Raw genomic sequence first — 24352 nt, forward strand, 5'->3', positions numbered from 1 at the left:
GTATAACCCATTCAATCCGGGAACGCATCTATATCATTTTAGATTTCTTTGGCTATTCAAAAATAGCATACTGTATAAGCTCATAGCTTGCTACGAGTTTGTAGATCTGCTATTTTAGAAAAATCCTGAAAATGTGTGCAAATCTTTGAATATATATATTTTTTAAGCGAACATTTGTACATTTTGTTCCAGGGACCTCCAGAAGCAAAGATTTGAGTTACAAATGTTCGCTTTAAAAATATATATATTCAAAGATTTGGACACATTTTTCATGGTTTTTCAAAAATAGCAGATCTACCACCTCATCATGCCATTTTTGAATAGCCAAAGAAATCTAAAACAATGGTTATAGCTCAAATCTAAAATGACACACGTTTCCGGATTGAATGGGATAAGGAGAGTATTTATGGTGTCCCATACCAAGAATGATGACTATAATGATAGCTATAAATATGTTTATATCTTTCTAACTCACGTGGATGGCGGACTCCACACCGCAACACCAGTGGAGACTAGAGCTATTTGATGAATGAAAGAAACATTGACAGCCAATGGAGCAGGGTGTTTATGCTCAATGTGTTTACGGAGCGTTACCGTTACCGTCCGTCAGTGTGGATGATCACATCATTAGCTCACATACTGTATAGTTCTTGATAGTTCATCTCTTCATCATTCTTGGTGTGGATGGATCTTAAAGCAGCATGTTGAAAACTGTTTATTTTTTAAGAGGACCCTGCATTTTTAAGTTAAAGGAGGAGTTCACCCAAAAAATTACTTATTTTCTATCAATTACACACCCCATGAAGCCTTGATTTCATGGATCTATTTTTGTTTTTGTGGCATTCCTAAGACAATAATTTGAAGACCGTGTGTATTTCCGGTAGGAGACACAAATAATCTACTTTGTGTCTCCTACCGGATACATTAGCCGGTAGGAGACGGGAATCAAATTATTAGCTTAGGAATGCCACAAAAACTAAAAATAATCCATGGATTCAAGGCTTCATAGGGCATGTGCAATTGATAGAAAATAAGTCATTTTTTGGGTGAACTTCTCCTTTAAGCTAAAATCTCAGCCTCTTCATCACTTGCTCGTTATCGCTGACACAAATTTTCCATTCTCTTTACCAACCCCGGATCTTCCCACTCCTCCTTTCCAACTTTATTTTCCTCCTTTCCCTTCTTCTGCTCTCCCCTTCCTCTCTCATCCTCTCTCTCTCTCTCTCTCTCTCTCTCTCTCTTTCTCTCTCTCTCTCTCTCTCTCTCTCTCTCTCTCTCTCTCTCTCTCTCTCTCTCTCTCTCTCTGTGCCCTTGCAGGTCAACTTCTCGCGCCAAATCTCGCGTCCGGACATGAAGACCCACCTGGATCGCCCCCTGGTGGTGGACCCCCACGAGAACCGCAATAACAACACCAACAAGACCACCACCGCCGCCCACCCGGGCCCCCACTTCAGCCAGCAGCACCCCACCGACGAGCTCCACCGGCAGACACAGCTCCACGAGCGAGGGGGTGAGGTAGGCGGAGGCGGCGGGGGAGGCGGGGGCGTGGTAGGGCCCGGCCCCGGCCCCAGCGGCAGCAGGCCCCCTATGGAGCGCGGCGAGTCGACGGAGAGCCGGCGGAGCCGCAAGGCCGAGCAGCACCACCACCATCACCACCACGTCTCGCACACCCGCCTGGACGCCGTGCCGGTCCAGATCCCGCCGCCGGGCGCCGAGGAGAGGCCCCCGAGGAGGCACCACCACACCCGGAGCGGCGGCGGCGGAGGCCGGGGCGGAGGCGGGCAGTCCGAGCACCGCAAGCTCAGAGGGACACACCGGAAGAGCGGCGAGGAGGAGGAGGGGTAGGCCTGGCACGATTATTACATCATCGGCTGATGGTGATTATTTGAGATAATCGCGATTGTTTTGCATAAGCGTCATAATTGTAATAATCCACTTTGAAAGATGTTCATATATATTCAAAATATATGTGTAAATAGCCGATCAATAATGCGTCGCAATGCGTAGTGAGCTTATTAATCGGCCTATGCCACTATTATAGAATGATTAAATATGGCCTATGTTGGCCACAGTACATTATTTTATTTTGATTATATTGTATTTGTCATATGCACCCGGTGCACATGTTCCAGTGGTCAATGTCAAAGACACAATTAAACCAAGTAATTGCTTATCGCAATTACTTGTACGACAATTAATCGTCGACTAAAATGTCATGATGGTGACAGCCCTAACGGCGGGGTTGGAGGAGGAGGTGTGGTCGGAGCGGGCAAGCAGAAGAAGAGAAAAGGGACGGACGGCGGCGGAGAGGCCGGGGAGCAGGAGGGCGCCGGTGGCGAGGGGGCCGAGAGGAAGCCCCGGTGTAGCCGCCACAGCAACCAGCCCGACGGAGAGGGGAAGAGGACGCGGCAGCATCGTCGAAGGTACGAACAAGGGCTGAAGCCACACACGGAAAAGTCCTGAGTGTTCGTTAAACTAAATCGCAGTATTTTGCTTTGTAGCTATGCCAACGCGATAATGGATGAGGAGAAAGGGCAAGGATGCATCTGGGCATTCATTCTATTTCCTGTCATATCCTCTTATCCAAAAATCAAATGAAACGACCCCACTATCTCTTCTCTCTTCCATCCCTCTTTTAATGATTTTCTCTGTCTCCTTTCTGTCCGCCAGACTCTCTTCTTTACTTCTGCATTCCTGCACATTGATCCTCTCCTCTCCTCTCCTCTCCTCTCCTCTCCTCTCCTCTCCTCTCCTCTCCTCTCCTCTCCTCTCCTCTCCTCTCCTCTCCTCTCCTCTTCTCTCCTCTCCTCCTCCCTCTCCTCCTTTTGAATGTGATGTGTTTGATTGTGCAAGTATTATATTTTGTCTCTTATTATTACTATTTCTTTTTTATTTGTTTGTTTGTTGCTTTCCCACCCCTTTTTCTCTCCAATTTAGCTGTTGTGCTAATTGATTCCTCCCCACACACTTGCACTGTTGTCAATGCTGTTGTATCCTACTGACTCACCTGCCAGTGAGGAGCCCCCACCGGGAGGACGTAGAGCCTTAGTCCTACTCCTCCCGCCCAACACTCCCCAGCCCTTAGGGTTACATGCAGTGACAATTCTCACCCTCCCCGCCCCGGCTTCACCTCCCCCCGAACATGGGCCAATTGTGTTCGTGTAGTAGGCACTAGGGCATTCACTAATAGTGATTTTTAGCATTCGAATTATTCGACCTATAAGTATTCGAATATTCGATTAATCGATTTGATAATAAAAAAATAAAAAAAATCGAATAAAAAAAATGATCTTTTTTTTGTTGTTTTTTTTGCCAATGGCATTGACGACTCAACTCAAGGAATGCGAGTTGACTCCCCATGACACTTCTGCTTTTCAGGGACGGTAGCGGCCCAAACCTCTCCACCACTCGGCCCATCCAGAAGACCCTCTCCCGGCAGGACAGCCAGTATAGTGAAGACCTGGACAACCTCATGAACACCAAGCTGGTGTCGGTCTCCACCCCTCCGGGCCAGGGCCATCCCATCCTGGTCACCAGCCACGGACGGGCGCCCGGCTTTGGATCAGCACTCCACCTGGCCAACAGCGCCACTCATGGCAGCCTGGTGGGGCTGGACGCCTATGGGAACATAACGCACCAACGTCTGCCTCACCCAGACTACACAGCACTGGACATGCCTGTGTTTCCATCCACCAACGCTATACTGCAGGGTAAGGGAGGGAACATTATGTCTCTTCTCTTCTCTTCTCTTCTCTTCTCTTCTCTTCTCTTCTCTTCTCTTCTCTTCTCTTCTCTTCTCTTCTCTTCTCTTCTCTTCTCTTCTCTTCTCTTCTCTTTCACATTTTTTGTGTAATCATATGTCAAACCACGCTGTTTTATTTATATTCACACACATTTGAAGCCCTTCAGGTGCTTCACACATTATTACACAGTCTGTAGAGCCTTCTCTATTGCTGCTTTGGACACAGTTTACCCCTTTTGGATTAGTTATTCCTTCTTTATTGACACTTGTAAGTCTCGTCTTATCCACTTGAACCATGGCGTCCCTATTTGGGGATGAACATTCAGTGAAATTAGCTTATCAGCTATTTTCCGGAAAAGACAGCACTGGGGGACACCGGTCAACTAAGTATATCTCTGCTGTCCGGCAGGAACCAGCTAACTCCAAAATGTTCATTTTTCAGGAAATGAAAAAAAGTGGAGTTAGGAGGTTTTGTTCATCATTGATAAGAACAGCTGAATGGACCTCCAAGCTCACAATGAGGTTGGAGGTCAAAAGTGGGTGGAGCCTGGAGTCAGCAAAACCAGATAACTCCGGTGGACTTTGATGGTTTAGCAGAAGATTTGAGGATCCAATGGAGTTAGCTGGTTTTGTCAGAAGCGCTTTTTAATGGTTTTCATTGGTTCAATATTTTTTTTACCAACACACAGACGTAAAGGGTGTTCAATGGCCCTGATTTATGGGAAAAAATGCAAAAGCGTCAAAATGGAGTTAGCTGGCTCCTGCCGGACAGCTTTAAGTGGTTGACACTCCTTTTTTCCATAGCTTAAAGTTTGTCAATAATACATCTTCTTAATACATCTTATTATTATTTTAAATCATTGACATTTGTACTGATTTAACTTGCCTTCATTGTACTGCACTTTGGTCAACAATGTGCTTCATAAATAAATGGCCTTGACTTTGACTTCCCCACATCCAGTCAATAAGAACGCCAACACAGAGCCTCTGCCAAAGAAGGAGGACAAGAATGATGATGATGAGGATGAGAAAGTAGGTGAAGGAAAAAGACCCATGCCTCCCTTCAGCTCCATGTTCATTCTGTCTACCACCAACCCGTGAGTAGGACCGACGCACACGCACACACACACACACACACACACACACACACACACACACACACACACGCACACGCACACACCCGCACGCACGCACGCACGCACACATACAATTAATTCTATCCATTCACATACAGAATACAACTTTTTCACACATGTCCATGCAAAGCACAGTGATCTGGCTAGCATGAAATACACCCAATGAAAAGCAGGTGTAAGCACACTGCACTTTTTTCATGTCAAGGACCAGGACCACCAAATTCACCCAGAATCAGAAAAGGTTTTGTGTCAGAGACAGGATTTGTGTTTATAAAATATTCAAAATGTTACGCTTTCTTTTCACGATTTTTTTAAAATAGACAATATTGGAGCTATGATTCTCTACTTTCATATGGGGGAGAAAAAAGTCTTTGTCTCGCTGGGCCCGTACATATTCTTCTTTTTTTTCTGATTTCAGGTTCCGGCGGGGTTGCCACTTTTTGTGCACATGGACTTACTTTGAGGGGCTCATCCTGTCAGTGATCGCTATGAGCAGTATCGCCTTGGCTGCCGAGGACCCCGTCTGGCCCGAATCCCCTCGTAACAATGTGAGCCTGTCTGCACTTCACATGCTCCTCTAATGCACCAATGTTCATGGGTTGCGATTAATATCTCCTTTTGTACGTTTCCTACATATATTTTTTTACATTTATATATATTATTTCAAAACATTCTAAAAGGTTTAGACAAAAAGATCACAACTTCTCTGAAACATTCAGGGCCCAGTCAGTAATGATGTCATTACATTTGACAAGCTATTCGATCAACTATTGTTCATGTTAGAAAACTAATTTATTCTATATCAATGGTCCTCAACATCAGGCCCAGGGACCACCAGGCGTCCAAATGGACCCTTGCAGGTGTGTAATTCTGAGAGTGTAGAAATGGAACCAAATGGATTTGGTTAAATATACACTGAGGATGTTACAGTGCCGGTTGCGGTCCTAGAGATAAAAATCATATCTAATGGGGGTCTGTGGCCTAATGCATATCAAACTGGGGGTCCATGAAATAAAAAAAGGTTGAGAATTACTGTTCTATATATTCACATGTTTTCACATGATGTTTTTGTCTTCTCGTTGCAGGTGCTACGCTACTTCGATTATGTCTTTACAGGAGTGTTCACTTTTGAGATGCTGATAAAGGTACGGAAGGAAAAGGAGTATTTTCTGGTCCCTGAGGGAGGGGAAATTGCTTTTACAATTTCACCCAACAGATGGCTGCTCAGATGCCTATGACGAGTGTATGTGGAGGGAGCGCTGCTAGGGGTTAAGTGTCTTGCTCAGGGACACTTCGACACATACACTGGGCAAGCCGGGGTTGTGAGCTTGTAGATCGGCTATTTTACAGTAGGTGCGTGACATGGCATGAATGGTATTATTCACCCTTACTGCGGAACGAGCATCAGTTCGTAGATCAGCCACTTTTAGAACCCATAATGAGAAAGAGCAAATCCATCATGCTTAGAAAATGTTCATGAACAGCAAAATCCGGACTGTTAATTTCACTCTGCGTAAAAATAATTGTAAAAATTTACCCACTAAATTTTTCATGTGCAATCAAAACTGATCAACATGGTTTGGCCCCTGGGATGCTCACTAGGTGAGAGACGACCAATTATGATGGTTAGCTTGGCATTCTTTTCCAAACACAGGGGCTTTGTGTCTGTTGTTGTTGTTATTGTTATTGTTTTTAGCAAAGTATACCGTGCATGGAGCCCAAATCACATGCAGAAATGTAGGTTAGCTATAGCCTATGGCTTTGAGCACAAGCGTGAAGAGAGAATATTTGTGTATATTTTTTTTCTTTTTTTTCTTTCTCCAACTCTTCGTTTCTCTCTCTCTCTCTCTCTCTCTCTCCCTCTCTCTCTCTCTCTCTCTCTCTCTCTCTGTCTGTCTGTCTGTCTGTCTGTCTGTCTGTCTGTCTGCCTCTCTCTCTCTGTGTTTCTCTATCTCTATCTCTCTCTCTCTCACAGATGGTGGACTTGGGGCTAATCTTGCACCAGGGCTCCTATTTCCGGGACTTGTGGAATATCCTGGACTTTATAGTGGTTAGTGGTGCTCTGGTGGCCTTCGCCTTCACGTAAGTCTTCCTCCTGCCCCCTCCCCATCCTGTCCACTCCTCTCGCCTGCTTTCCTGTCCACTCCTGTCTTCTCTCTTTCCTCTCCTGTCCAATCTTGTCTTCTCTCTCTCTCCTCTCCTGTCCACTCTTGTCGTCTCCTCTCCCGTCCGCTCCTTTCCTCTCCTGTCCTCTGTTCCTCCATCCCCTGCTCTGTCTCTCCTGTCTGTCTGTCTGTCTGTTTGTCTGTCTGTATGTCTGTCTGTCTGTTGCCTCGCTGGCACCTTGGAGTACATCTCCCCCTCTCTTGCTGTAGACTCCTTACAACTGTACTATACCTCTCTTTCTCTCCCTCTCTCCTTTAAACAACCTTCTCTCTCACTTATTCTTTAGCTCTCTGTCTGTCTGTCTGTCTGTCTGTCTGTCTGTCTGTCTGTCTGTCTGTCTGTCTGTCTGTCTGTCTGTCTGTCTGTCTGTCTGTCTGTCTGTCTCTCTCACTCTCTCTATTTCTGCATCTCTCAATTTTCTTGCTCTTAGCCTCCTCCCCCCCCCCCATCTCGTCCTCCATTGAACCTCTTCTCTCAACATTACTTCCTGTGTGCGTTGTGTGAGACCTCCAAACCCTTCCTACCTGCCCCCCCATCCCTCCCTGTTGCTCACCTTAGCCCTCATTCTCCAGCCAGTCTTCGACCAACTTCGACTGGCCACGAAACAACCCACCCCTTCCCCCATTTCATTTTTAAATACCCCTCCCCTAGTGCCACCACATCCCCATATTTACCCACAAGCACAAACCGCCCCTGCCCCTCCTCTTTCTCCACAACCTCCTCCTATCCCTCTCCTCTTCCTCCCGTGGGGAGCGAAGGACCACCCTCCACACCTGTAACCCTTTAGTGCCCAGGCTGTTCTAGACTGGAGGTGTGGCCCCGCGTCGAGGCATAATGCCCCTCGCTCCCCCAAAACTCCTCATCCCTCCTCCACGTCGGAGCAGGTATTTTAAATCCTCCTTATTCTGCACGCCTGGGAGTAGGACTCAACCGAGGGGCTCAAGATAAGTGTCAATGTTCCATGCCGGGATTCGGTTAGTGGGAGGTAGGCTTTGGGTCAGGGCGGGGTAAAGTATAAAGACTGTACTGGGTGAAAGCATGAACTGGGGATTTTTTTTGGGGGGGGGGGAATTGACTGTTATGCCTTTAGATAGCGGGTGAGGCTGGTTGGGGTCGGGGAACTGCTGTAAAATGAGGATCAACAGAACTTAGTCAATAAGTCAATGGATGGAAGAATCCAAGTGTTGGCTATGTGTGAATGCGTTTAAAGGATGCTAAGCAGATATAATGTTGACTGTAAACCACGCACTGCAGTCACTTTGACCACTGTTCATGAATATGGGATCAGTGTATGTATGTGTGCATCATCCTCTTTTGTGTGGCCAGCTTATAAATTCTTAAATTGACGTTTTCTTCATGTGGCAGCACTGACTGCAACTTAACAAGCTATGTTGTTATGGTTGTTATGAGCAACAATATAGGATCTTACCCATGTTAACAGTTCATGCATCTACAGATCAATTTCCCTTCTATTTGAGGAAGAAGTGTTATAGACTGAAAGTTATTTAACATACAAAGGGAAACTTAAATACCCAACGCATTAAGATGTGTCCTAACCCTATTAACTGACATACAGAGCAAGCAGTTTGGAATCAATTCACTCTCTCACAGAGCAAATCATATCTACTCTTGCTAATAGCCATCATTTAGCTTGATGGTCTTAGCTAGTGTATCATAATCTATAGAACATTCTATGAATGATGTAACAGTATTTTATGTTTGAGAAGCTATCATGACTTGCAGGATGTTGCATAAATAGATGATATTAGGCATACGTTTCAGTAGCCTTATTCCCTGACTGGACCGTCTGTCTAGTCTACCTGAAATGAACGTTTGTTCCCTTTAGGGCTGTTGCTATCGATTATATTCTTAGCAATTATTCTGTCTATTGATAACCTTTTTGATTAATCGAATAATCGAGAACCGCATTTTTCAATGCATTGATGCAAATAAATTCTAATTGACTAAATCAGTTTGTCTAATTAGCCACTTAAGCCCAACTTTATACTTTGTTGTACAAAACAGATTTGTATTCTTGAAGATGTTTTCTTCTTTTCTTCTTTATAACCGATTAAATCAATTAGTTCGATTAACTGTTGCACCCCCAGTTCCAGTTTCAGTTCAGTTTATTTGTATTTATAGTGCAACATCACCCCAAGCAAGGGGTCTCTGTGCATTTCACAACAGGTCATACAACAAAAACATCATACAGCAAAAACACAGTAGCAGAGAAACATAGTAAAATGTGCGCATGGTCAAACAATTACCATGCGACAGTGCACAGCTGAGAAAAAGACACATTAGCAAGAAAAAAAGAAAAGAAAAAAAAGTTCCCTGTGGACAAGTCAAAATTGCAATACAAAAAAAATGCATTATCACTGCAGGCATACATTATTATTTTGCCTGAGTAGAACAGTGTAAATGACTTCCAGTAGTGTGTAGTCTTTAAAGGCACTTTCAATATTGCCATCGATGTCTTGTACATGAGTTCATCTGTGATCTGATTTAAATTCCTTTAAGGATCCCACTTGAAATGCTGTCAATTCATCATTCAGACATAGATGTAATAATTTCTTGAATTAAATTCATTTTTTTAGTTTAATTTCACTGGCTGAATCCACAGAATTGGAAAGGACTCCAGCTCTGATGGACTGTGCACATGAGGATGGTGTGCACCCATGCACAGACGTCAGATCTCCATATCCATGCCTATGAGAATGGGAATGACTCTACCATGAATAATTTAGTGCATTATGCATTATGACAAACTGTGGTTGGTTCAACCATAACCCTAGATGTATGACTTTGCGTCATAAGCAGATAGGGAGTTTGACAAGCGCAAACCAAAGAAAATCCCCTTAATTTGCATATATCCCAGCATGCTTTCCCATAACACGAACCATTCATTGTTCCCTTATCCTCTTGACCCTTATACGGCCTTGGTCTTGCTCACTTCGTCCCTAAGTGCCCTCTGCTTAAACCTCTTGCTTACCCTAATGGGAAAACTGTAGTAGAGCATAAAAGGATTCATCCTCTACATAGAGGTGTTAGGAGAAGAAGCCATGGCTGTGTCTGCATAACACCCTGCCCCCCACCCTCCCTAACACCCCTCCACCCCCCCCCCCCCCAACCCCTTTCATGAAAGATGGAATTTATTATCTTCTTCAGCATCTCCTTCATTGCTTCCTCCTCACACTTTTGACCACTGATACCCTAAAGATGTGGCTGGGTCTCATTAGATGTTCATAATACCCGTCCAGGTATTTCTAGTCAGTGGTCATGAACAGTGTTGCATTGCTGAATTGGAACGTGGTTGCACTCTATTTTAATGACGTGATGCGCACGTCGCTTAACACCTACACTACAGGTCACACAATGGACAATTGATATGCATCTAGGCTCATTCCTATGTTAATTCAACTGGTGTGAGTCGGGAGCCTTTGTAAACTTTGTTGAGGTGTGAATTTAAAGTTGTTTTAAATCTATGCATGTGCCTGCGCGTGCTCCTGGTCAAATAGGTTCCTGCACGGCGTGCAAGGCCGTCCCATGAGCAATGCAACCCTGGTCATGAATGTGAGGAACATGATTGTTGGGAGTATGTTAGAGTTTCTTGGATGCTCAAAGTAGAAATTACACCGCCCCACCCCCACCCCAACCACTGGGACAAGACATCTTCTGCCCCTTAAATAAACAATTCAGCTAATTAAAAAAAAAGAAAGATTGTTAGCCTTGCTAGCATCTCTTCACTGGAGGCAATGTGCTCCAGAGGTTCATGTGCTAGCATAACATGTTACAGCAATATGCATAATATGGCTCACAGCAAGGCATTACTTTGAATGAAGAATGCGTTTGGAAAGAGTTTGGAAAAGACAAATTACATTCCCAAATACCATTATGGGGCTGAAGATGTCTGACTCCAGACCAGCGTCAAGCCAACACATGTCTACTCCTCCATCGTGTAGCAGGTCCTCCAGGGTTCTAGTGGTGGTGCTCCCTGTCTTCCAGGCTGGCTCTGGTTCCAGCCCCTTTCCCTATTTGTGTATGTCATAAACTCTGTGCTCTAACCTGTGTCTTGTATGTCTGTTGTTATGTATGTGCTTATGTTCCAATTTATATATGTATATATGTGGGCGTGCTTGCACCACTAACTCATTGTCCTCTAATTACTTTGTTGACATTTGACATACTATGTATGGTGGGTGAACTGTCTTTATACATGTGTTTGTATGTTTCTCTTTCTTTGTTAGGCCTGCGTTTGTAGCCCAAGGGAAACCGGAATTACATAGCAAAATCATATTATATAATAATTTAACCATTTGTAACCGAGAGTATTCATCTCAGAGTTAAATGAACACAGAGGATTTTACTGTGTAGAATCATTCAAAGAACAACGGGGGATCACAGACAAAATGCCGAAGCCGCTGTAGTGATTAGCACACTAAACACGAAGGTCAAACTAATTGAAATTTAAAGAGTGAACATTTGAGTTACTTGTGCAACAATAAAATCAAACTGTGGCTGTGTTCCAAATCGCTCACTCGTTCACTTCCCCTACAGTCAAACTATATATGCTTCAGTATGTAGGGAATTAGTCAGCAAAACAATGTGTTTGGAACACACTACATACCTCTCACAAGCCCATCTGTCTGCTCAGGTGCAATTTAACCTTTTCACAGCAGACATTTTGATGCATACACACAGCTGAAGGAAATGTTAATTGCAAGTGTTCCATTTGGGGTCTGCGACAGCTAGCAAAAATGCTAACAACACAAGTCATTTAAGCTACAGATGCTCCAAAAAAGTACATACAGAAACATAACATTTACAGAGGAAGGAGCTTAATTTTTCACTTCTATCATGTTTCTTGTGCTTCTTTTCTTTCATTTTCTTTATTTCCCCATTCCAACATATTCTATTATCGAATATTTGGGCTAATGTGGTACATTATTGAATACATTTTTTAATTGAGGTTTGGAACCACGGCTGGATTAAATGGATAGATTACACTAGGCAGACTTTATTATTCTCAAGGCAGAGGATGGGGAAGGCTATTTGAGCAACTATTATACTCATTTAACAACCGTGAAAGACAGCGTTACATTATGTTCATAACAGCAATTCTATTCAATGACCACAAACACTAACGCACAGCTAATAATGCAACACAGTAAAAGTAGGCCGACAACAAAAGTTACATGCGTAAGCACATCTGAAAATTGTCTTGCGTTGGTTAGAAATTGAGTTTTAATCCCACTCAGGCTTGGCACTAGGATGACGACGATGAAGTGACTGACCATCTTGAAATAAAATTAATTGATTTAACGGTGCAAGAGCCTAAATAAGGTTAAATAACACACACACACACAAACACACACACACAAGGCTAAATAACACACACACAAATATAATACATAAATAATACATTTATTAATCAGAACACTTGAATTAATGAATTAATCTTTGTCAAAAATGGGAGTGGGTGTTGTTTGTGGCTTTCAACTACATGGTACTGAAATACATACAGTAATCCACATCCACTGGAATAAGTAGCCTTGGGAACCAACTGTTCCTGAGCCATGTGGCCCATAGTAGCCTATCTCTTGTTTCTGTAGCGTGAGGGCAGCTTAAATACTGTACATCCCCCACCCCAGCCATAATGTATAAGTACACAAGACAAGCATGGAAGGGGTTGTATACAATGGCAGGAATAAAAGAAAAGAAAGAGGTCATGAACACTAGTGACAATCTGTCTTTGGCCAATGAATTAAATACCTTTTATGACATATTTGATTCTCCAGATTTTTCTATTGAAAATAATTTGTTAAAGGACCAATTCGGCAGTAGTCAATCACTTAATATAACAGAGGAGGATGTGTGTAGAATCCTCAAAGGAATTAACCCACGCAAAGCATCGGGTCCCGATGGGATAATGTGCTTAAGGAGTGTAGGGAACAGCTCAGCCCTGTACTGAGACACATGTTCCAGTTATTGGTAGATACGCACTATATTCCAAAAGCGTGGAGGACCTCGCTTATAGTTCCAGTGCCGAAAACTTCTAATCCCAAAGTCCTTAATGACTATCGTCCAGTTGCCTTGACATCATTTATAATCAAAAGCTTGGAGCAAATTATTTTAAATAACCTCCTTAGTAATGTGCAACATGAAATGGACCCCTTACAGTTTGCGTATAGAAAGGGGAGTGCCAAGCAGGGAGTTAGTGGGTACCATTTTTATAGTCTTTGGTATGACCCAGTCGGGGATTGAACCCTGACCTCTCAATCTCAGGGCAGGTACTCTAACCACGAGCTAGTAACATCCAATATGGCGAGTCCGAATCATTTAATACGTTAAATGTAATGTATGTTTATGCATATATGTTAAATATTATTAAAACAAATTATCTTATGTACCACAGTACATGTGTATACAGTAGCATTCCTAATTAAAACCATTGTGCCACAGAATAGCTAATCAGTTCAGTAGCTATTTTAGTAGGCAGTTTATGTATTGTTACACCTTTGTCTGGGCCCCCTAGTGGTAGGCATGTGTAAAGTATTCCTGTGCATAGATCTGGCCCTGTATGAAACTCCATACAAAATGTCTGACACCCTAAGTTATATATATATATATAGTGTGAACGAGTGAGCAATTTGGAACACAGCACATATAATATGCAACTGTATGGTTGTGATCATACGGACACGCGCAAAACATTTAGCTCGTTCAACCAATCATGTTTAAATTGTCATTTAACTATTGTAGGGGTTAAAGTCACTGATGGTCAACTGGAAGATCAAATCAAAACTACAAAGCAGTTAGAAGAGACCCAAACACATCCAGATAGGGCCTTGACGGGCAGAAATCAAACCGTGCTCCAGATAGGCCAGGCAAGCACTCTTGTTGGAGATGTGTATCGCCCCTTTGATCCAATTAGTCTGGTCCGAGGGTCAGCGGTGTCTTGTGGACCATTTCTGAAACAGTACTGGGCTTTATGTCCAAACAGGCTATTCTCAGGCTTACTTTTCTTAAGGACATCCTACTAGCATTCCTTATTCAAAACCAATGTAGCCACAGTAGAGCTAATCAGTTTAGTAGCTAATTACAAAAAAAGTGGTAGCAAATAATGTGAGTAGGGCTTGTTGAGAATATTAAATAGTGGTCACTATTTATTCATTTCATTTATTTTTTGTCATTAAAGTATTTATTTCTTTTCAACAAATAAACATGACATAACATAACAGACAAAGACCAACAACACAACAGTACAAATAAATTAAACAAAAAACAACACCAACATAAAATAAATATAACTAGTTATATATCACTTAAATTCAGAGTTTACTTTGATTTAGAATGCAATGTTTGTGAGTTGAATGTCCCCCCAGCCCCCAGTGGAGTCTAATGTATCATTGATCAGTCATCAATGATGAAAGTACACTTGTGCTTGTGTGCATGTGTGTGCGTTTAAGAGTTGTAGCTCAAGTTCTGGGTGGGAGGGTTGATCTAACAAAACGCAGGCCTTGCTCTCTTTCTCCTTTTCCCCGCTCCCTCTCTCCAAATCCCTCCCTTCTCCTCGTCTGTTTCTCCCACTTTCTGTCTGTGTATCTATCTACATGTCTGTCTTTCTTTCTGTCTTTATTTCTATCCTCCGTCTCCCTGTGTCTCCCCCCTTTCTCATCTCTCCGTTTGGACCTCCAGGAGCGGCAGCGGGTAAAGTTTTCTTTCTCTTGTCCTCCTAGCTCCCTCCCCCCTCCTCCTCCTGCTGCTGCCTGTTCTTCTGATCACAAGGCTTTTCTCTCTTTCTTTTTCTTCTTGAAAACGTTGTCCATCTGTCATCATCACTTTCGACAGCCTTTATGTATTTTCTCTTCCCATTGTATGTCTGTGTGGAGCAGCTCTGGCTCAAAACATAACTGGTTCTTCTGAGTCAAGTCTGACCCGAACCAGAGGCAAATCCCATTGAAATCTCACGTGGACACTAAGAGATCAGAGCAGGGAAGGTAGAAACTATGAACAACAGAGTTCTGAATGAAAAGACCCCCAGAATAAACAAAAGGCAAACATCATCATGAGGTATAATAGATAGTTGGGGGGAAAACATGCATATGTGACAATGTGTTGGAGAGCAGATGGTGATGAGCAGTGGTTTGTACAATCACTCCCACACAAATGCGGACATACCTGTAACTATGAATGCAATTAATTTGTTCTAATAGATAGTGCACGTCATCACGACACGACTGGTGTACCAGCTGTACGCGCAGCCAGAGACAATAGAACTCCTCATCCACAGACAGGAATAACTCTCACACATGTTTGACATTTGCATCAATAGATTCTGGGAACGTAGAGCTGTGAGGTGAAAACTCCACAAAATGTTACTTGTTGCTGACAAGTTAATCTATTGTTGTGGTTTGAAGTTTTGTTTATGTCTAATTACTCTGGTATTCGGGGAACATAAGTCAGCAAGTTATGTATATATATCAGTGAATTGCAACAGTACATTGTTTGCTTTTAGGCTGTGAGAGGAAACTGAGATAAAAAAAACAGAATGTTAGGGTTTGCCTCAGTCTTTCCCCACACATCTAATATTATCTCATTCTATTGTTCTCTCCCAAAAAGAAAGAGGTCTGGCTCAGCATTTCAAGTCAGAAATGCTGGATAAAATATCTTTGCAACGCGACAAGATATCATGCTGTTTGAGCAGTGCCACGAATCCAGCTTATCCTTGGCAGGGTTGGGAGACTTAAGAATTGGTCATAGCTGAATGAATGTAGAAATATGTGTAGAGTGTAAAGAAGAGAGAGTTTGGCTATATAACAATATGTGCCTTGTAGTTCTATAGACAGCACTGTAGAAGTTGAAATTACATCATAGCACTATCTTGGCTAAACCAATGTTTGAAGCCAGTAGGGCATTTCTACCTTTGTTAGCAAGTAAGTAACCAGTTGTCTCTGTCAAGGTTCGCGTAACATCATAGACAGTGAACAACTGGCCCTAAGATACTGCAATAATATTGCTGTCCTCAGTCATCTGCTATCGTAGAATATTATATTATTATGTGCCTTTCTCTAGACCAAACTCTCTCTACAAATGTCTCTGGATGGAATATAGTTCCTGAGACCGATCTATAATGGCATGGAAAGCAAGGTTTCAATGCAGCATGAGTCAACTGCACCATTAGCCTGGGCATGTGCTAGCCAATTCTTTAGCCATTTAAAAAGCATTGAAATGCATTGCAGCGCAGGCATAGCTGCTAGGGAGAGATGATATCAGTTGTTCTCATAGCTTGTAGTTGAAAATACCACTTAACTGTAGCATGTAGCAATAACGCTAACGTCACACTTAGCAATAAGGCTACAGGGTAATATAATAGCAATGCTGCATGTGTTGCTATGTGTTTAACCCAGACGCAGTTACTCATCTTGAGTTAACTCGGCAACAGCTTTACCATCCAGGAATGGCTACCTCCAGCCATTGTGGAATCCCAAGGACATATAAAGCCTTCCATTTTACCCTAAGCATGCTCCTCCTTTGCTGACTTCCTTTCTGTGTGTGTGTGTGTGTGTGTGTGTGTGTGTGTGTGTGTGTGTGTGTGTGTGTGCGTGTGCGTGTGCATGCACGTGCGTGTGTGCATGCGTACAGGGGTAGCAGCAAGAGTAAAGACATCAGCACCATTAAGTCTCTGAGGGTTCTGAGAGTGTTGCGACCGCTCAAGACCATCAAACGTCTACCCAAGCTTAAGGTACCCCATAGGTCTATTTGAAAAACATCTTGGCCTCTCAATATATGTGATTCAAATTTGCGGTCGTTCGGATAATGTGTTTAGGATTCTCCTGTCTTTTTGTAAAATATGCCCCACCCACAGGTAAGTCAATTTCTGTGAGTTTAGACAAAGTTTGTAAGCTTGGAAGTCGATTGTATTGTTGAAGAATTATAGGCCAAAACGTCAAGCAGGCTGGTATAGTGCCACCATGAGATTGTTGCGTTCTAATGTCTTACTTTGTGTACTGGCAGTGTGCACAAAATGTCTGCTGCTGATTGGTCTAGTGGTTTGCGAGATTAGCTCCGGATTCACACAGACACACACAAAGGGGCAGAAACATAATATTGGACTTAGGTCTGGCGGAAATAATAACGCCAAAGATGTAATCTATTTGTATGTTGTTGTTGTTGTTTTACCTTCCTGTCTTTCTTTGATGCCAGGCTGTGTTTGACTGCGTGGTCAACTCTCTGAAAAACGTGCTGAACATCCTCATCGTCTACATGCTCTTCATGTTTATCTTCGCTGTCGTGGCTGTGCAGCTGTTTAAGGGACGGTTCTTTTTCTGCACTGACGAATCCAAAGAATTTGAGCGCGATTGCAGGTATCCATATTTAATATAGTCATATCTTATGACTTTATTTTGTAACAGCAAATCATGGTGGCTTGCATTACATTGTTCTCTCTGCACTCTACTTTTTTTACCTGGTTGACTAGCTGACTAGTGTTCATGCTTACTCTAATCTCCCATGCACTTGTAAGTCACTTTGGATAACAGCATCTGCTAACATGCCAAAATTGTAAATTGTGTTTCAGGGATGAGTATGGGGTTTATGAATGGGATAACATAGCAAAGGTTGACGTGCGTGTGTGTGCTGTGTGTGTTTCAGGGGCGAGTATTTGGTATATGAACGAGATAACGAAGTGAAGGCGCAGAAGCGGGAGTGGAAGAAGTACGATTTCCACTACGACAACGTGGCTTGGGCCCTGCTCACCCTCTTCACAGTGTCAACTGGGGAGGGGTGGCCGCAGTGAGTGCACACACACGCACGCACGCACACACGCACGCACGCACGCACGCACGCACGCACGCACGCACGCACGCATTAACACACTTCACATTTCACATTTAACCCATTAAGACCTGAGGCCGATTCTACAAATGTCTTCTAAGTCCTAACACTTATATTGCTATAATATCAGTGGTTCCCAAAATTTTTCATGTAAAGGACCCCCAAAATTATATGTAGGCTATTTGGCCGCGAACCCCATCTTAAAATATTTTGTTCCAGGGACCCCCAGAAGCAAAGATTTGAGTTACAAATGTTCACTTAAAAATATATATATTCAAAGATTTGCACATATTTTCATGATTTAAAAAAAATAGCAGATCTACATAGCCTGGTTCCATACCATAGACCCCGCCCACTTTCTGAGTGGACTGCCTCTCTTGGTCTGGTGTTGTAATGTGGACCTAGGATTTATTCGGTACAAAAAGTACCGTCCAATCAATGAGAGTCGGAGGTGGGGTTGGGGATCCCTTGTGATTGGTTTAGGGAAATTCTAAACCAATTCAAATTGTTGAGGGAAATTCTAGTCCCCTCCCCCTTGTAATCGCCTACACTGGAGCCAACAATGTCAGACTGAAGCTCCACGCAGCTTCAGTCTGATAATCAGGCTAAGATCTACAAGCTTATAGTGCGGCACTCAGCGCGGCGCTACGAGCTTGTAGATCTGCAATTTTTGAATAGCCAAAGTATAAAATAATGCTTGAAGTGGTTAAAATTTAAAATGACGGATGCTTTCCCGGTCTTTATGGGTTAACGAGATACAGTATGCACACATATATTGTACACACGTGCATTCACACAAACACACACACGCACGCAGACACTTCACATTACTCACACATGTTCTGACGACTGCACCTCCTTCCTCCTTTCCAGAGTGCTGAAACATTCAGTGGATGCGACCTATGAGAACCAGGGCCCGAGCCCGGGGTACCGGATGGAGATGTCCATCTTTTACGTGGTGTACTTCGTGGTCTTCCCCTTTTTCTTCGTCAATATCTTCGTGGCTCTCATCATCATCACCTTCCAAGAACAGGGAGACAAGATGATGGAGGAGTACAGCCTTGAAAAGAATGAGGTGAAACAAGGAGAAAGGAGACAGGGGGGGGGGGGGGCTGTAGAGAGGAACAGGTAGAGGGGTGGAGGAAAGGAAACAAGGATACAGCAGGGGAGGGCATGGTGGAAGCATTTGAAAGTTGTGTCCAGAGAGACTACTATTGTAGTTGAGCTAAGCATTTAGAAACTGACTAGTGAGTCAGACAAACTTGACAAAATGTTGAGAAAAGCTGCACATGTATAATCACAGTAAAAAATGTCAAGCTGCGCTATTTAGCAGAAATGGAGCGACATGAGATGTTTTGTCAACGTTTGTATAATTAACATCATCCTGAATGTTTTCATTTCTATTCATGTCATTGTGTTTTCCAGAGAGCTTGTATAGACTTTGCCATCAACGCCAGGCCCCTGACACGACACATGCCAGCCAACAAACAGAGCTTTCAATACCGCATGTGGGAGTTTGTGGTGTCACCGCCATTTGAGTATACCATAATGGCAATGATCGCGCTCAACACCGTCGTGCTGATGATGAAGGTGAAAACACACACACACACACACACACACATGGATAGACATACCTGTAAATATGCTAAAATCACACATGATATTAGGTAGAGCTCTCTGTCTGTCTTTCTTTCTTTCTTTCTATCTTTCTTTCTATCTTTCTTTCTTTCTTTCTATCTATCTGTCCCTCTCAACTTCAACGTTATTGTCACATCACAAGTTTACACCAGGTATAAAGTGGTTGAAATTATTTTATGCAATCTTCCTACGAATTGCAGTCACATTAAATAAATATGTGTAAATATAAGTGTAAAGATACAGTATATGGACAAGGCACAAGAATAGTACAGTGATATTATAAATACATTCTGTGTGTAATCTGTTAAATATCAAAAACAAATACCGGTATACATAAAGTGTAAGACAGTGTTCTCTGCAGTCTCTTGTGCAAACATATCAAATAACACAACATATCAAATGAATGTATTAGTCAGATATACATTAAGTGAGTGACAGGTCACTGCACCAATGTAAAATAGTACAGTACATGTTAAAGTCTGACATGGCCATCTAGTGGCCACATTGAATAACAGAACAGATTACCGTCAAAAGTGCAGCAGGTAGACCAGATATACTGTACATCAGTAGTTCTCAAACTTTTTCGTGTGTCTCTGTCTTTCTCTCTGTCTATCTCTTAGTCTCTGTCTCTGTCTCTCTTTCTTTCTCGCCGTCTCTCACATTGGTTGTGGCTTGCTTATCACTGCTGTTGTTTAGTAGTATCTATACTGTATATTTCCACATTTTAACTGATAGCTGGGAGGGAATTAGGCCAAAATCATCAAGATTGTGCACTTTGGTGGCAAGTTTTAGATTTTTGGCATGGTGTTAGGTATGGGCATAGGTTTTCAAAAACCATCGCAAGTAGGTTGGGCTCGCCCCCTAGTGGTCTGTTTGCAATTATTCCAATATTAGATATTTCAGTATTATGGTTGAAAACCCCAAATAATTGATAAAATAAATTAGAAGAGATTTTTAAAGGGAATATGGCACATATTCCCCCCCAGCTTATAGGCATTTTAAGCTCCTGGCATTTTAAGCTCCCGCCATCTTGAAAATGATGCCTTTCCAGGAGTTCAATTTTTTTGGTTATGTTATTTAGCATACCCAATAGTAACAGAATCAATTGAAAATATCTTCTATAAATTATTTGGGGTTTCAACCATATGCTGACCTATCTAATATTGGATTCATTGCAAACAGACCACTAGAGGGCGAGCCCAACTCCCTTGCGATAGTTTTTGAAAACCTTATGCCCATACCTAACACCATGCCAAAAATCTAAAACTTGTTATGATTTTTTACATATTCCCTCCCAGTTTCTAGGCATTTTAAGCCCCCGGCAGCCATCGTGGCCGCCATCTTGAAAATTATGCCATTCCAGAAGTTTGATTTTCCTACATTTTTGTATGTTATTTAGCATACCCAATAGTAACAGAACCCATTGAAAAATATCTTCTATCAATTATTTGGGGTTTCAACCGTATCTAATATTGGATTTTAATTGCAAACAGACCACTAGGGGGCGAGCCCAACTCGCTTGCGATGGTTTTTGAAAACCTTATGCCCATAACTAACACCAAGTGTACAATTTTTATGAATTCCCTCTCAGCTATGATATCTCTGGCTGTCTGTGTCTCTTTATATGTCTTTATAATCCTCTCTGTCCCACGCTGTGTGCATGTTTGTCTGGTGTGTGTGTGTGTGTGTGTGTGTGTGTGTGTGTGTGTGTGTGTGTGTGTGTGTGTGTGTGTGTGTGTGTGTGTGTGTGTGTGTGTGTGTGTGTGTGTGTGTGTGTGTGTGTGTGTGTGTGTGTGTGTGTGTGTGTGTGTGTGTGTGTGTGTGTGTGTGTGCGCGCGCAGTATGACGGATCGTCCCAAACCTACGATGATGTGTTGGCCAACCTCAACATTGTATTCACCTCTCTCTTCGCCGTTGAGTGTGTACTGAAGATCATCGCCTTTGGAATATTGGTGAGTAAGTGCGTGCGCATGTGCGTGCGCGTGCCATGCACTGTACTTTCTGTGCTTACATAATGATCTGTTTTTTTATGGATAGATAGATACATTTATTGATCCCGCTGGGGAAATTCAGGCGCTAGAGCCACCACAGCCGTACAAGTTACAGTTACAGACAAGTTAAGGACAAAGAAGTACAATAGGTACAGAAGAATAACATCACAATAATTACACTTTCAAACTAATATAAATAAAGTACACAGATGTATACACCCTATACAATCATCCTATATATAGATATAAAAATATAGCTGCAAGTAGCGATAAACGGGGCCAAGGAATAAAAGGCAATATAGAATAATAGCACATTAAGAAGTGAAACAGAATTGAGTATGGGGAAATAATAGCCGAGGAGTATGTGGCGTGTGTGTGTGTGTGTGGGGGGGGACGGTTTGGAGCTTGAAATGTACAAACGTTTTTGCATCAAAATATACTTTGAGTACCAAAGTAAAAGTACTCAAATTTTAACTCAATGGGTAGCTCAGTTGGAAGAGCTCTTGACTCTGAACCACAAGGTCATGGGATTGAATCCTGGCAGTAGCAATACAGCATATGACCAACTTGGCTTCCTGGGGTATAGAGTATTGTGACAGTTATAGACTCATGTGTTCTTTAGTGTTGCTACCCTTTAAATGGCCATGGCCATTGACGTGGCATTGGGCGCTTAAAGTTAAATATTTGAAAAACTACACATTATTTCAAAGAAAAAGCATAGATGTCCACAGTAAGCTGGATGTTATAAAGTTTGAATTGAGTTTCTAAGTCAAAGTATGTAGGAGAATAGAGTCTATAGATAGTGAAGATATCTATAGTGTGCTCGCTGCTCCTGCAGCAAGCCCACAATAAAGACTGTAAATGATTCCAACAGGGGAAACTACTTTTCATTTCGACCCAGCTGAGGTGGTCATAAATAGCACCCAGGGAACCCATGTTCTTTCATATCAGGACATTGTAATGATTGTTAGACTCAGAGCAATAACCCACTTACCCTATGTCCCAGACTCCCTCCCCAGTCAGAGTTCAGAGTTTGAATAATGTAGAATTATGTGGTGGATGCAATTTGCATACAGATATAAGGGGACTTCATTTAATAGACTACATTTAAAACATATATATATATATTTCAATTTAAAAGAAAAAGCCTCTCTCTCACACTTATGCCAGTGATCACCCTCCCCTGTGCCAATGTTGTAGAGGAATATGTCTTTCCTATCGCTAACTCGCTCTTCAATCTCCATTATTATACCTATATTAGCTATATATGACACACAAACATTACTGACCAGCACCATCATTTTCACAACAGAGTGGAATGATTTTTGTGCAAAGTATAAATAATTAATTGACACAATTACACAATGTTATTACTGCATGAAGATGTAATTTTGATACTCAAAAGTGAAGTGATTGCTTCATTGCTGTTCAGAGCCAGAGACCATAATATGAGTGTGAGTGGTTTTAGACATTAGGAGATTTAAAGCTGCAGTCCGTAATGTCCCAGACAGGATTATAACCTGGGGTAGAGCAACGTTCTACCACTGAGTTAAGAGGGAACGCCCACTTGACCCAAGGGAGACATTGCACTGATGAGCTTCAGGCATTACTAGTTGTCAACCAGTAGATGTCCTAACCCGACACCAGGGTTTAATGGCTCAATGGAAGAGTGTGGAGACCCCCCCTCCAACCACTGCAGATTGTATTAACATACTCTACCATACACATTGGTTAAAATGTTTTATTCATGAAAGTAAGTTCCAAATTAAAGCTTTAATGTGACAGGAACCGTCTAACCGAATATAGATAGGACTATTAATGTCACCACATGTATATGTACATGTAAGTGCACGCTCTTATTTGCTACTCTCCCCTTATGCTCCACTCTGCCTCTCCTTGCCCTGTCTAATGCACAGTTTGACTGCAGGCAATACGTTGAACAGCCCACAATGGAGGCCTCATAGTTGCCAGCAGTGGGTCCTTATACCGTCCCATAGTGTCCCCTGATGTCACGCACTTTAGAATACAACGGGAAAACAACAACCGGCTCGTCAGTGTACAAACGTGGATCCTTACATGTGCTTTTGTACTGACGGGCAGTGGTGGATAAAGTACTCCTATTTTTTACTTAAGTAAAAGTAGCAATACTGCAGTAACAGAGATACTGTTACAGGTAAAAGCCCGGATTTCAAAATGTACTCGAGTAAAAGTACAAAAGTATTGGCATCAAAATTTACTTAAAGTATCAAAAGTAAAAGTACTCATTAAGTTTTCAAATGTATACAAATCTTTTGAAAATAGCAGATCTACAAGCTCACAATGCGTCGCATCGCGACGCATTGTAAGCTTGTAGATCTGCTATTTTCAAATGGCCGAAATGTATATAGTGCTGAAGTGGTTAATGTATGTTTTGGAATAATAATCCAAATCTACAAAGTAACTAGTAACTAAAGTGTTTTTATTATTATTATTACATATTCATCTTTACACGTTAAAATCCAGGTAATTATTTTACACTTACATTCTTACACAGTTATGGTAACACTTTGAAATGTAATACTGTAGTGGCATGTGTATACACTGCAAAATCCTGAGTGTTCTTTTAACTGAGAGAGGGTACAAATCATAGACTGTAAAATATATGGACGAAGGGAACGGTGACGTCACACATTGGTTTCTACAGGCCCGTTTTGAAGCCACTTCTTTTCCCGAAAAGCAACCGGAAACAACTGCTATAGAGCATCGCAGTTCCCGCCCACTTCCTGGTTTTTCGTGGTGCCGGAAGGAACAACTCAATGCATTTTTCCCATTGACATTTCCAAAAATATTTTTATCTATTAATT

At 42.3% G+C, this 24352-nt stretch overlaps 2 protein-coding genes across 2 annotated transcripts in view; both read left to right on the forward strand.

Moving 5' to 3' along the window:
- gtf2f1 (general transcription factor IIF, polypeptide 1) overlaps positions 1 to 24352 on the forward strand; it is a 235715-nt gene that overhangs the window by 167871 nt on the left and 43492 nt on the right. The window lies entirely within an intron of this gene.
- cacna1aa (calcium channel, voltage-dependent, P/Q type, alpha 1A subunit, a) overlaps positions 1 to 24352 on the forward strand; it is a gene marked incomplete at both ends in the record, with an annotated part of 141769 nt that overhangs the window by 75832 nt on the left and 41585 nt on the right. The window contains 13 exon segments of the mRNA XM_080446597.1: positions 1318 to 1841; positions 2229 to 2423; positions 3379 to 3710; positions 4704 to 4839; positions 5297 to 5426; positions 5964 to 6023; positions 6854 to 6960; positions 16690 to 16789; positions 17251 to 17411; positions 17698 to 17838; positions 18754 to 18955; positions 19306 to 19470; positions 21360 to 21470. Coding sequence (XP_080302723.1) covers positions 1318 to 1841; positions 2229 to 2423; positions 3379 to 3710; positions 4704 to 4839; positions 5297 to 5426; positions 5964 to 6023; positions 6854 to 6960; positions 16690 to 16789; positions 17251 to 17411; positions 17698 to 17838; positions 18754 to 18955; positions 19306 to 19470; positions 21360 to 21470 — 2364 coding nt within the window.

The sequence above is a fragment of the Gymnoscopelus braueri genome, assembly GCF_963280865.1.
Source record: "Gymnoscopelus braueri genome assembly, chromosome: 13".
Classification (NCBI taxonomy): Eukaryota; Metazoa; Chordata; class Actinopteri; order Myctophiformes; family Myctophidae; genus Gymnoscopelus; species Gymnoscopelus braueri.